We start from the raw sequence: 13,735 nt of genomic DNA on the forward strand, positions 1-13,735 counted from the left end.
GAGACCTGACAGAAGACCGATACCTACCTTCCTGCCAATCCACACAGGGTACATCGCTGATTGGCCTGATTCCGCAGTAGCTCCCGTTACATTCTTCTCAGCAGCAGGAAAGCTTGTTCAGTTGGATCTCCCAGCAAAGGTATCAAGCCTTAGGGACCGGATCCCCCAGCATGCTCCACGCCCTCCCATAACCCACCAATTAATTAACACTTGAGATGAGGTGGGTGTAAAAAACGGCCATGTTTAATATCAACACACATAAACATGACGTTGCATAATTATATCAAAACGTTAGTAAAAACTTCATAAACTGCACATAAAATTAAACTGTACATTATCATTTCTGATCTTCAATCAGAATGTCATTATCCCCCCAGCACCAAGGGGCCCTCGGGCTAGGCTCTCCCCAGGAAGCGATGCCCACGCGAGGTGCAACCCACCTGCGCCACAGGGTGATGGGCCCCAGCCCTCGAGACCTTGTCCGCCATTTCCAGGGCACCACCACTCGTCCACCAGGTTGCCCAGGATCCCAGGAGGCTCGTACCTGTCGCCCTAGCCTCCCCAACCGGTGGTCTCCATCCCCCTGTGGAGAGCTTACCTTCTCTCCCCTCAGTGCTGGCCTAAGGGAGTGCTCAAGGTGGACTCCCGTCTATGCCATCCATCTAGATCAGTGTTCCAATGTCTCTTTCCGCAACACACCCCTTCGAACTACTTAACTAAGGGACGGGTGGGTGGGAGTTAAAGAAAACAGGCTAACGAGCCTGGGGGTAGGGGTCTAGCAGGTGCGAGCAGGTCACGACGCAGGCGAGGAAAGAGGCCGATCGAGTTGAGACGGTGACCTAAATAGGTCACGGCCTCTGACCCAGCCCGCGCCGGAAACGCGTCACCGCTGGCCAACCCGGAAGGACTTCCTCCAACCCGGTCGCCTCCCATAGGGTGGCCGACCGGCTACTCTCATCGAATGGGGTGCGTGGGCCGGGGGGCCGGCCCCTAAAGGCGGGCTCGTCTAGCCTCGCCCTTGGTATAGGGACCCCAGCATGCTCCACGCCCTCCCATAACCCACCAATTAATTAACACTTGAGATGAGGTGGGTGTAAAAAACGGCCATGTTTAATATCAACACACATAAACATGACGTTGCATAATTATATCAAAACGTTATTAAAAACTTCATAATCAGAACACAAAATTAAACTGTACATTATCATTATTCATCTTCAATCAGAATGTCATTATCCCCCCAGCACCAAGGGGCCCTCTGACTAGGCTCTCCCCAGGAAGCGATGCCCACGCGAGGTGCAACCCACCTGCGCCACAGGGTGATGGGCCCCAGCCCTCGAGACCTTGTCCGCCATTTCCAGGGCACCACCACTCGTCCACCAGGTTGCCCAGGATCCCAGGAGGCTCGTACCTGTCGCCCTAGCCTCCCCAACCGGTGGTCTCCATCTCCCTGTGGAGAGCTTACCTTCTCTCCCCTCAGTGCTGACCTAAGGGAGTGCTCAAGGTGGACTCCCGTCTATGCCATCCATCTAGATCAGTGTTCCAATGTCTCTTTTCCGCCACAAGGGTGACTAGGGGCCATAGGTCCGTCGCCCTTCCCCCCTTCCAGCAGATGCAGCACAAAATACCAAATTCCATTAATCCATGCGTCCATGCCAATGTCAGACAAGTGCACTCCATCACGGTGAAACATAGCTGGGCCAGAAATCATCTTGTGAGGTAAGTGCAGCAAGCGGCCCTTCGCTGAGCACAACTTTGCCAACTCACCATTCAGACGTCTCACCGACACGTTCAAAACCCTAGCCCTGATGCCATCGCCCCAACATTTCCTTGGGATCATACATGACCATGCAATCCTGGCCTGTGGGAAGGTGTGACCAAGCCAAGAAAATTCCGCGAGGAGCGCCTCCTTGACCGCCAAGCGTCCACGGTCCACCATGTCGTTGCCGCCCAGATGGATGATGATTAGGTCCGGGGACTTCTGTCCCTCGCGTTCTTTAATCTCCTCCACGAGCCGCCGCAGATGCCGGATACGCATTCCTCCCACACCGTGCCATAGAAATTCAGCTCCGACCAAACTCGGTGGTTTCCTTAGACGGCGCCGTCGCAGATGCTCAGCTGCCCGCCGCACGAACGAGTGACCCAACACCCACACCACCATTCTTGGCATACTAATCAGAGAGGAAATAGAAAAGTTAAGCAAAATCATGGCCTGAACCTTCAGTCAAAGCAATTCAGGGCGTATGTAACGCTTAAAACAATCGGACGACCAGCGGCCCACTTTTTTCACCGCAGTAGGTGACAACCCTGCTCCTGCCGCTAAAGTAGCTGCCCCTATCCTAAAGGAATGAGAAGAGTAACCTGCGCCCCCCAGCCCCAGATCTACTAAGGCCCTCTGCAACACGGCCTTGAATTGGAACTGCGATACGCACTCTCCACTCTCATGGATGAACAGGGCCGCCCCCCCCCCTAGGGCGGATGGCTAGATACTCCTGCATGCAGGCAACCGGGCATACCGAGGCCCCCAGAGCGGGGCGCAGCTGAATCACCGCCCCCTTACCTGCCTGGTCGGTCTTAGATTTCGTAAGGATCACCACCAGGTCACCATGCTCCACCCTCGTATCCCTAAACTGGATCCCCCCATCCTGATTACTACGAGAGGACCCTACAATTTCACCCAGGCGGAAAGCCCCATAAAAGGCCAAGGAAAACACTGCTGCAAATAACTTGCCCTCATATGCCGAGGTGCAAAGTCTAGGTAATACTCCCAGGATGTCCCCCCGAGTCCTCACATCTAAAGGGCGTCTGCAATCTCGCCTAGGCCCCTCTAGCCTGGCCCAACCCGATAAAGCCTTCTTAACCACAAAAGAGGTCCCAGGATCATGAGAACCCGCCAATCTAGCAAAGAAGCCCACCGCTGAGATATGAGCCCTAGCATAAGAGAGAGACCTGCCCTGATCCCTGATTTGTTGCAAGAAGGAATACATGGCTTGATCAGAGAACCAGCTTGTGATGCCCGCCTCCTGCACCAACGACCTGTAAGTCAAAAAACACTGTTGATAACCAGCCCGAGTGCGGTCACTCAATGAGGCACCTACCAGCCCCGCTAGAGCGGGGCTCCAATCCTCCACAGTGATGGGGGAAACACTGTCATCTCGTCCTCCGCTTCCGGGTGGTACTTCCGGAACTCCTGCAACTTGGAACGAGACAAAGCATCAGCAGCGTGGTTGTCAACGCCCGGAATGTGTGCAGACCTGAACAGTAAATTTAACCTCAGACATTCCAATACCAGACGTTTCAGCAATCTCAACACGTGTGTACATGTAGCACCCTGCCTATTGATGGCTTCAACCACAGCCATGTTGTCTGACCAAAAGGTCACAGATCTATTCCTGAAGTGCTCAGCCCAAATGGTCACTGCTACCAGGATCGGAAACAACTCTAAGAATGCAATGTTCCTAGTCAGACCTCTCTCATGCCACTCGCTTGGCCACTCAGCCCCACACCAATGAGAACCCAGGATTGCCCCAAAACCAATGCTCCCGCATCCGTGAACAACCCCAGTTCCCTGCTAGAGACCGCAGGCGCTGGCCAAACAACAGAACCATTAAAGTTTGTCAAGAAATTCTGCCACACCTTCAAGTCATTCTTCACCTCCGCTCGGAGGCGGACCCTGTGATGCTTTTGGGACAGGCCTACCATAGCTCTTGCAATTGATCTCGAGAAAGGGCGTCCCATAGGGATGATTCTTAGGGCGAAATTTAGCTGGCCAACTAGGACCTGCAACTGGTGCAAAGTCACTTTAGGAGAAGACAACGCCGCCTCGATGGCCCGAGAAAAATCCTGAACATTATCAAGGGGCAACCTGCACTCACCAGCCACTGTGTCAATCTCTATACCTAGGAAGGACATACATGTCGCCGGGCCCACCGTCTTGCCAGGAGCCAGGGGTATCTTAAACTCTTGCAACATGGCCACTAACTGTTCTAAAGCCTGCTCAAAGTCTGCAGAGGCCGTCGGCCCCATCACCATGAAGTCGTCCAAGTAATGCACGACCCCCCTGTAACCTGTCCTATAAGAGAACAGCCATTGGAGCATGGAACTGAAAGTCTCAAAATATCTGCAAGACACGGCACACCCCATAGGCATACACCGGTCATAATAAAACTGGCCATCCCACTGGAAACCCAATAGGTGGTAATCCTCCGGGTGTACCGGCAGAAGGCGAAAGGCTGATTCTATGTCTGTCTTAGCCATGATGGCCCCCGGGCCTAGGTCCCTCAACTTCTTTAAAGCAGCATCAAATGAGGAATAAGTCACTGAACAAAGGGCAGGGTCAATAGCATCGTTCACCGAAGACCCCTTAGGCGCAGACAGGTTGTGGATCATCCTAAACTGACCAGGTTCCTTCTTGGGGACCACCCCCAAAGGAGAACACACATAACCAGGCAGGGGAGGAGTCAGAAAAGGACCTGCTACCCGCCCTAACCCTAATTCTTTGTCTATTTTGGATTTGACCACTGCTGGCTGAGCCCGTGCAGAAAGCAAATTGTTGCAATACTCTACAGGGGGAAAGTCTTGAGCTGGGATGCAAAAACCTTCTGAAAAACCAAGGTACAATAACTCGGCTGCTGACCGGTCAGGATACTGATTCAGCCAATAAATCAGTCTCCCTATGTCCACGGGAGTGGGCAACTTAAGGCTGGGGAGGCTTGACCTCCTTACCCCCTCCCCCTCTCTCTTTGGATTTTTTAATACATTTGAACTCTGGGTGGGAGTGATGACCGCAGTAGGAGCACACATGTTTGAACTTGCATTTATCTGTGGGCAGGGTGCATGCCTTTTTATTAAAGGCCCAGCACGTCCCTTTTTTCTCCCCGGCCCCCCCTGTGAAGTCCGAAAGGGCTGCCTATTGGATTGAAACCCCCCAGACTTGCCATTTACACTTTCTAGCGAGACATTGACCTCCACTTGGTCCCAACCCATGTCAGGGTCCTGCACCTTTTCCCATCTAAAGTCCCTATCATAGTCCAACCAAGCTGAGCCACCATGGGTCGTGTGTGCCTTCAAAATCTTATGCATATAATACACCAAGGATGCCGCTAGCTCTGGGGCCTCATTTATGAAAAGTGATGCATCGCTGCGTGAAAACAGCGATGCGTCACTTTTCACTGCGCACTCCTTGCGACACCAATGATGCGTCATATTTAATGTATGACGCATCATGTCGCAAGGACTTACAGATACGTCAGTATTTCTGGCGCATCTGTAAGCGCAAAAGTGACGCATTGCTGGAGTGTGTCACAAAAGTGACGCAACTCCAGCAATGCGTCCTTTCACATGGGGAAAGCCCCATGTGAAAGGGCTTGCGTCAGTCTTACGCCTGCTGTGAGGCAGGCGCAAGATTTTGACGCAACCGCATCCTAAAAGTGACGCCGTGAAATCTCATAGATTTCACTGCGTCACTATTACGAGGCTTTTTGCGGGGGAACGCCCCCTTTGCATACATTATACCTGACGCAGGCATAATGTGGCGCAGGGGTTTAAAAAGTGACGCGTCACTTTTTAAATATGGCGCAACAAGGCGCATGTTTTACGCCGCCGATGCGTCACAAAAAGTGACGCATCCGCAGCGCAAAACTGACGCAAGGCCTCATAAATGAGGCCCCTGGTTTCTTCTCAATCATTACCGTCATGAACACCTGAAAACCAAAAAGCCAATTTGTGATGGACTCATCCACTCTCGGTCTCCTATCCTTGGAAGAGCTATCCTTACCATCTTTATCCTTGTACTCTACCTCCCATCTTTTGGGTCGGATGAGAGAAAACATATCCACATATTCCCCCTTCCAGATCTTCTCTTTAACCTCAAGGGACACATGTGTAGCCAAGCGGCCAGGTTTGGACAGCACATAACCCTGCCCTCCCTCAGTTTAGCCCCACCGGCTGGTAAAATACTCTTGCCCTCAGGCTTACCTCCTGAAGATACGGGACCGATCGTCCCTGATGCGGTGGTCTGCTGACCTAACTGCCCATTGGATCCCTGTGCCTTGACCAGTGCAGCCAGCTGCGCCCTAATCTCACTAAGAGTGGGGTCTTCTGACGCACTTGGAGCCCATGGAGCGACTGCCGCAGTTGCAGCAACTGCCCCTGGAATGGGGGTGTGGGCTACCGCCACCGGCGTTGCCCCAGCCCCCCCTCCCTCCTGAACCTCGGGACCTGATGTTAATGCTCTAAGGGCCCCTAATATCTCTGCCAGCGGGCCTGGCGCTGCACTACCTGGAAGAGGAGCTACTGGAGCTGCCGGTTGAGGAGCCACTGGTGCCGCTGGTTGGGGGGCCGCTGGTGCTACTGTTCCAGATGAGTTCACCCCTCCCCCCGTGACCGGGACTGGCGTAAGGGCCGTCAATGCTCCCCGAATCTCTTCCAAAATCGCCCCCGTCCTGTCCTCAGGTGGAACTATAGGAGCGGGCGTAAGTGGTATACCCTGAGGGCTGCTGGGCGGTATTGCTGGTGGTACCTCGGGCTGTCTAGGAGGGGGTATAATCAGAACATCAGGTTCCAGTGGCACCACCTTAGGAGCCGCCTTCGCCCGACCTACAGCCTTCTTATTCCTGCCTCGCCCGCCCTGCTTCTGCACTCTGGGTTTCTTAATCAATGGAGGGAAAGCCGCCCTGGGGGGGACACTCGGCCTCCGAGGACGCTCCTCTACCACCTCGGGTTCCACTTCAGGCTCAGGGGGTACCTCGTCTCCCTCTCCCTCACTGCTGTCCCCGCTGCCATCTAGCTTCGATAATAGGGCTTTCAGAAGCTGCGCGATTTCGGGATCTTTCCCCTTGCGCTTCTGATTCTGGCCTTTGGGCGGCATGTTGCCTGCCGAGTTCGCGCGCGGGAAAATTATGGGCTCGCGGCCGCGCGCTTACAGGGCCTCTCGCTCCCACTATAGGTCCTCTCGCTCCCACTACAGAGCCTCTCTCTCTCGCTAGGCCCCTACGAAGCGCCGCTACTGCAAAACCCCCTCCCGCCTTCGCAGCTCGCACCAAGGCGGCAGGCAAGGGGCGTCAGAGCTCGCTCGCGTATAAACAATCGCACGCTGCCGCCTGAGCAAGCCCCAGAGCCGCCCAAGTAACAAGTAAGGCCTAACAAAAGCAGGGCGAACCCCGAGACCCACCCACGCCCGCAGCCTCGTGAGCCCCGACCCCTTACCCGCCGCACTGGTCGCTGCTAGTCACCGCCGCTCTGTCCACGATTCTGCACGGCCCTGCTCGCACTTCTCCGGGCACCGCCGTCGGTCAATCCTTCGACACCACGAGGGGAAAAGGCGCCAATTATGGGGCAGGGGAAGCTACCGGATCAGGGGCCGAATAAATACGTAGCAAGTTAAAAGTTAAAGAAAACAGGCTAACGAGCCTGGGGGTAGGGGTCCAGCAGGTGCGAGCAGGTTACGACGCAGGCGAGGAAAGAGGCCGATCGAGTTGAGACGGTGACCTAAATAGGTCACGGCCTCTGACCCCGCCCGCGCCGGAAACGCGTCACCGCTGGCCAACCCGGAAGGACTTCCTCCAACCCGGTCGCCTCCCATAGGGTGGCCGACCGGCTACTCTCATCGAATGGGGTGCGTGGGCCGGGGGGCCGGCCCCTAAAGGCGGGCTCGTCTAGCCTCGCCCTTGGTATATGGAGCCCTCATCGGCTACAGCCTGCAGTTTTGTCCTGCTGGAAATTTTCGTCTTCCAAAAAGGTGCCCCAGTGAGCTCTACCTTCTCAGGAACTTTTCTTCAACATTTTTTGTAAGTCCGACGGTAAGCCGGGACTGGGCCCAATCCATCTTGTGTAGCCAAACCACACTGTATCGCGGACTGCCTTAATTTTTTACTTTGTCCCAGTATCGCGTGACCAGATACCTGCGGTTATCGATTTGATCTTTTAGGCGCTATTTTTCACCTACAACGTTATACATTTCTAACTCTGATTCTAATTATTGGATTCCGTTTGTTTTGGTGTTATTTTATTTATTAAATTTTACTCTATTTTCCTAATTAGGTGCAGGGTTTTTCTTGTGTTGTGTTTTTTACTTTATTGCTGTTTGTTTGCTGATAAATATTTTAAATAGTGTCTGTAAGTTAAGCCTGACTGCGTTTGTGCCTAGCTCCCTGAGGATTAAGCACAAGTTAATTTACTGACTTTTGTGGTCCACCCTGACAAGGATTGTGGTTGTTGCTTGAGAAGGGTTTCACCCCCTCAACCAATAACCCAGTTTCTTACAGCAACCCTCTCATATCAGTATGAAGGGAACACTTGTCTCCACAAATGTATGTGCATAACAATCTCTTTACATTTACAACTGCATCTTTATTTTGTAAGATAATAATAAAGTGTTTATATAAAAAAAGACATAGACCACTGACATCTCACACTTCAACAGGGATTGGACAACTCAATTTATGAGGTTTTGGTGTTCCCAAAAATAGACTTAATGCCTATTTTACACTGTCTTGTCACACGCTGTGTAAAAGAAGCTCTTGAGTACAACAGTCAATTGTTACATTATACTTAGTCTTATTTTAAGGCAGTGATAAGTTGATCAGCATTTTAAAATCACTTTTGTAGTATTTCCATCCACACCTGCTTTTTTTTCCTATTTATTAACCTGCTATATTTAACATAGACTATAATTAAGAATGGTGGGGCATATTATCAAGGGGGTTTATCTCCGCTTTTTTGGCTTAAAAAGCCAAGAAAGCGGAGATAAAATTATCTCCCTATTACCTAGCTGTCGCTAACACCAGTTAGCAACAGCTAGTAGGAGATAGCGACCATCTTGGTCCCCACTTTGCATGTCAGTGATATTTATCACTAATGACATGCAAAGTGGGCGTGCCAAGATGTTAGCGACTGAAAAGAGTCGCTAACATCGCTATCTCCTATTACCAACTTTTGGAGATATTCGCGCTAAGAGCATTAGCTCGGTAATGCATGAATATCGCTGACTTTTCAGCGATATTCATTCATTTGCGGCCATTTTTATCGCATTTGCGATAAACCTTGGTAATACCAAGGTTTATTTGCGGTAAAAATCGCCGCAGCTCAGCGGTAAATTATTGTCTCTAACCAAGCAATAGCGATAATTATCGCTATTGCTTGGTAATATGCCCCGGTGTTTTAAGACACTGTTGAAAGAGCAAGGGACATATAATTAAGTGTACCGCTAGCTCTGCTATGATTGAAACAATAATACATTTTTAAAAATAAAAAAAAAAGAGAAAACCGCCTCATAATGATTGCTGTGAATTGGTGGCCTTTAGGATGAGTGTGCTTCCTTTGGCGGCGACTACAAGCCATAACGCTAATAAGCGCCCATTGTTGAGAAGTACAAAGTAGAGATCTTTAAACAACTCGGGGAAGGGGTGAGCTATAGAAAACTACGAGACGATCAATCTAAAGATCTGGCATTGGAGATCCTCAACCTGACAAAGGAAGGCAAAGATCAAGGCTTTTTGCTCTTTAGATACGCTCTTTTATTTTGATTTCTGGTCCTCTTTATCTGCCTTGTTGTGTTTTCTGCTACAGGTTTACAATAAAGCGCCAGGACACTCCTTGGAGTAGCCGTGCGCTATAAAAGACTCAGATAATATAACATAACATAACATGAATTGTGATACTTCAACCAGAATGATCTACGCCTGCCAACAATATATACTCTACTGAAGATCCATAAGAGTATGCAAGAACCACCAGGGCGACCCATCGTGTCCGGATGCGGCTCTATTCTGGGACCACTCTGTAAATATATCGGCGTCTTTCTCAAACCTATTGCTGAAAAGATGGATACATACTTACGAGACACTCTCCAGACCATTAAACTGGTGGATGGGCTACAGTTTGACACTGATAATCGATTGCTAGTTATATGTGATATAGTTTCCTTGTATACTAGCATCCCGCAGACAGAGGCCCTCAACGTTATTCAACGAGTACTGGACAGACGACCTGCACCCATGGCAGTACCCACAGAATTCATTATTGCACTCCTGACCATTGCCATGACGAAGAACATTTCCATTTTTCAAGGCTGCTTTTATCTTCAGACCAAGGGCGTTGCAATGGGGGCAGCCTTCGTGCCGGACCTGGCCATCATCTACATGGATGATTTCGAACAGAAGCATTTTCTGAATGGAAACAACCCCTACCATAATCACGTCACATGGTGGCGACGCTACATTGATGATGTGCTCATGCTGTGGACGGGCACAAAAGCACAAAAGCAGAATTGGATTAATTCCATAGCTGGCTGAACCGGCAGAGCCATGACATTCAGTTCACACTTCAGTCAAACAACACCCAAGTGGATTTCCTTGACATCACCATTTTCCAAGAAGACAATAAGCTCTCCATGACCCTATATCGAAAACCAGCCAAACGCAATTCGTTATTAGGATACAACAGCCACCACCCCCGGGGCCTAAGGGACAACTTACCGGTAGGCCAATTTTTGCGAATACGTCGCAACTGTACGAGGAGAAATGACTACTTCAAAGAATCTGAAGATCTGAGTGCAAGACTCCTGGAGAGGGGCCATCCACGCAGACTTATCAAAAGAGCGCAGAAGAGGACATGGTATAGTCCTCGAGAGGTACTCCTCACGGTACAGGAGAAGAATGATGAGAGTCTGGAGAGAAATTTGTGTAACTACTTATTGCACACAGACTAACGGCATTCAGAACATTATTAATAAACTGGGCTTTGATTGCGGATGACATTGACCAACAGTCTCCCCCCATGCATTCCTTTAAAAAGGCAAAAAGTATTAGGGACCATGTGGTCAGTTCATTCCTGGACACTCCTGAATCACCTACACTACAAACCATGTGGAACCTGCCTGTGACAGTTGGGCATTTTAGATGCGGACTGTGTAAGGCCTGTAAAACAATTGTACAAACCAAACAGTTTACATACAGACACCAAAACATAGACCTTGGATCATTAACAAACTGCAATACCAGCTGCGTAATTTACTGCATCTCATGTCCATGTGGACTTGTCTACATAGGACAAACCCAACAAAAGATTAAAGCGCGCATCTGGCAACACTGCAGTAGAATAAGGTGTGACGTCCAGGAAGCGCCGTTGGTTGAACACTTTAAAACAGCTAATCACGCACCCGAGGAGTTACAGTGGATTGTCCTTGAGAAAGTGTCCCTAGGCCCAAGGGAGGCAATATTGGTTCCATTCTTAATCTGAGAGAAAGCAAATGGATGACTCGTCTTGATACTATCCAAAATGGTTTGAATGAACATGATGCTAGCTATGTCCAGTTAGCATGTCTCTGTTAATGTACTTAAGATAGGGTCAACGCATTAAAGTAATGAACATGTTTGTGGTATCGTTGTACTCTCTTCCCCTCTACCGGTTGCCCACAGATGAAAAAGTCTAATCCACAACATCATGATTATCTCCATTATGTGTGTGCTCTCCATGTGAATACTGTATTGACCAAACTGTTGTTAACAAATGTGATTTAATCATTGTGCCATTCAGTTTTCCCCTTTTGGGCCCCTCGAATATCCAGGGATAGCTAAGCCCACACTCGCCGTATATGTCCTATGTAGACTGCTTACTAAATACCGTCACTTAGCAGAAACGTGTACGAACCTTTTTCGAATATAGCACCCCTTTATTACACAGGAAACTGCATACACTAGGTAGGCGCCTTTATCTCATGGTTTTAATCTCTAATCATGACCCCACCTGGCCACTATCCTGCCTCAGCCCACGCCACGTATCTTCTCTGAATCTTACATGACATTGGGTTGAGCAACGTGTTAATACACCTTGGCACTTACTCTATATGAAGCATTCTACCGCGTACTGATTGCTCATTTTAGGTATATTCCATGTAGTGGTATGTGTAGATTACTTTAGTACACGTTTGGCAGTTTTGATTATCTCTACCTTTTGCCCCTGGGTTTGGAGACTCTCTTCCATTTCTCCGTAACGGGCTTGACGCGGTACTGGCGTGCCCTGCTAGCATTTAGCGGCGGGAAACAACACTTACAACGCAACTTTTACAACGCACTACCTTTACAATGAAACTTTTACACCGCAACATGCATTACAACGCATGCCATTACAACGCAACCATTACAACGCATGTCACTACAACGCATACCACTATAACGCATACCTTTACAACGCAGTCATTACAACACATACCATTACAACGCATACCTACACTATCCAACACTTACCCTACTGTTGCACCCCCTGGAGTTAGAATAGTAATTTGTACCCCTACACTATCCAATACTTACCCTACTGTTGCACCCCCTGGAGTTAGAATAGTAATTTGTACCCCTACACTATCCAATACTTACCCTACTGTTGAACCCCCTGGAGTTAGAATAGTAATTTTTACCCCTACACTATCCAACACTTACCTACTGTTGCACCCCCTGGAGGTAGAATAGTAATTTTTACCCCTACACTATCCAACACTTACCCTACTGTTCACCCTCTGGAGTTAGAATAGTAATTTTTACCCCTATACTATCCAACACTTACCCTACTGTTGCACCCCCTGGAGTTAGAATAGTAATTTTAACCCCTACACTATCCAACACTTACCCTACTGTTGCACCCCCTGGAGTTATATTTGTAATTTAAGGGGACACCTTGACAAACCTGCCTTGCTGTTTGGATTGCCCGTGGACTCCTTGCATCTCCACCAACGCCTCGCGGAACCCGCTGCGCGGGTCCCGCTTCGCAGAGGGGCGCTCTCCTTTGTGGGCTGTTAGCTGCTGCTGGGGTAAAACAGGGGCTGAGGGCTGCGAGCAAGAGGGCTGGGACTACATTTCCCAGGAGTCCCAGTAACCCCGCCCGTTCCACCTGGGCTGCTCTCCCTCCCCGCCCCGCCCCCGACAACCCGTCCATCACCATAACAGCCATAAAATAACGTGTGATTACCGCTGCGCGGGAGCGCGCCGGGAGAAGCCCGGGACAAGGGCGGGCCCTCTAAGGCCCTCGTAGGCCGGGCTGGGCCACCTCCCTAACATCTGCTGCCCAGTCGCCCCTGACCTGCTTCGTCGGATATGACGACAGAGGAGGATACCCCTGGAAAAAAAGGTAGATTACGCAATGGGTCATTGGAGAACTATTTTCAGAAGAAGAGTGAGGGCGAAAAGGACTCTATTCTAGCAGAGCGTAGGGCAGAGCGCCGTCGCTCTGTTGAGAGCATGAAGCATAGACCCCTCACGGATAGCTCCTTGCTTGTTATGACCCGGGAAGGAGGTTCAGTAGACTTGAGTGAGGACAATGCTAGTCTAGAAGGCGTCCCACTATTGTTCCGTGATTTTGTATCCACACCTTGTCTGCCTGTGGATAATATCACAATAGTTTCTCCTACCCCTAGTCCCAGTCGCATTAGGGCCACACCTAAACCTAGGAAACAGAAACTTAAGCCTCTACCCGCGGCTCAGATTCATCGCCCACCACCTAGTAAGAAAAGGAGAAAACATAGGGAGGCCCCAGGTAAAGCAAAAACCCCGCATACTGAGTTTAGTAAAAGGGCAAAAACCCCCATTTCAATTGAGATTACCCCAGCAGAGGTTCGGGATTCTATACCAGCAGTAGTACCATCATTGATTTGTACTTTACCTGAAGTAGCCATGCAGGTGGCGGCTTCTGACAGTAATATTAGAGATACAGCAGCTGATACTTTACCTCCCCCCACATTAATAGG

At 50.0% G+C, this 13,735-nt stretch overlaps 1 protein-coding gene across 1 annotated transcript; it reads right to left on the minus strand.

Annotated features, from left to right (window-relative positions):
• Nucleotides 1–3,462: 3,462 nt before the first annotated feature.
• On the minus strand, nucleotides 3,463–4,803 carry LOC147706879 (uncharacterized). Its single transcript, XM_086925591.1, has one exon. The coding sequence runs from the start codon at nucleotides 4,801–4,803 to the stop codon at nucleotides 3,463–3,465; it is 1,341 nt and encodes a 446-aa protein (XP_086781717.1).
• Nucleotides 4,804–13,735: the final 8,932 nt, after the last annotated feature.

Source organism: Lissotriton vulgaris, chromosome 6 (assembly GCF_964263255.1).
Source record: "Lissotriton vulgaris chromosome 6, aLisVul1.2, whole genome shotgun sequence".
In the NCBI taxonomy this organism is placed as follows: domain Eukaryota; kingdom Metazoa; phylum Chordata; class Amphibia; order Caudata; family Salamandridae; genus Lissotriton; species Lissotriton vulgaris.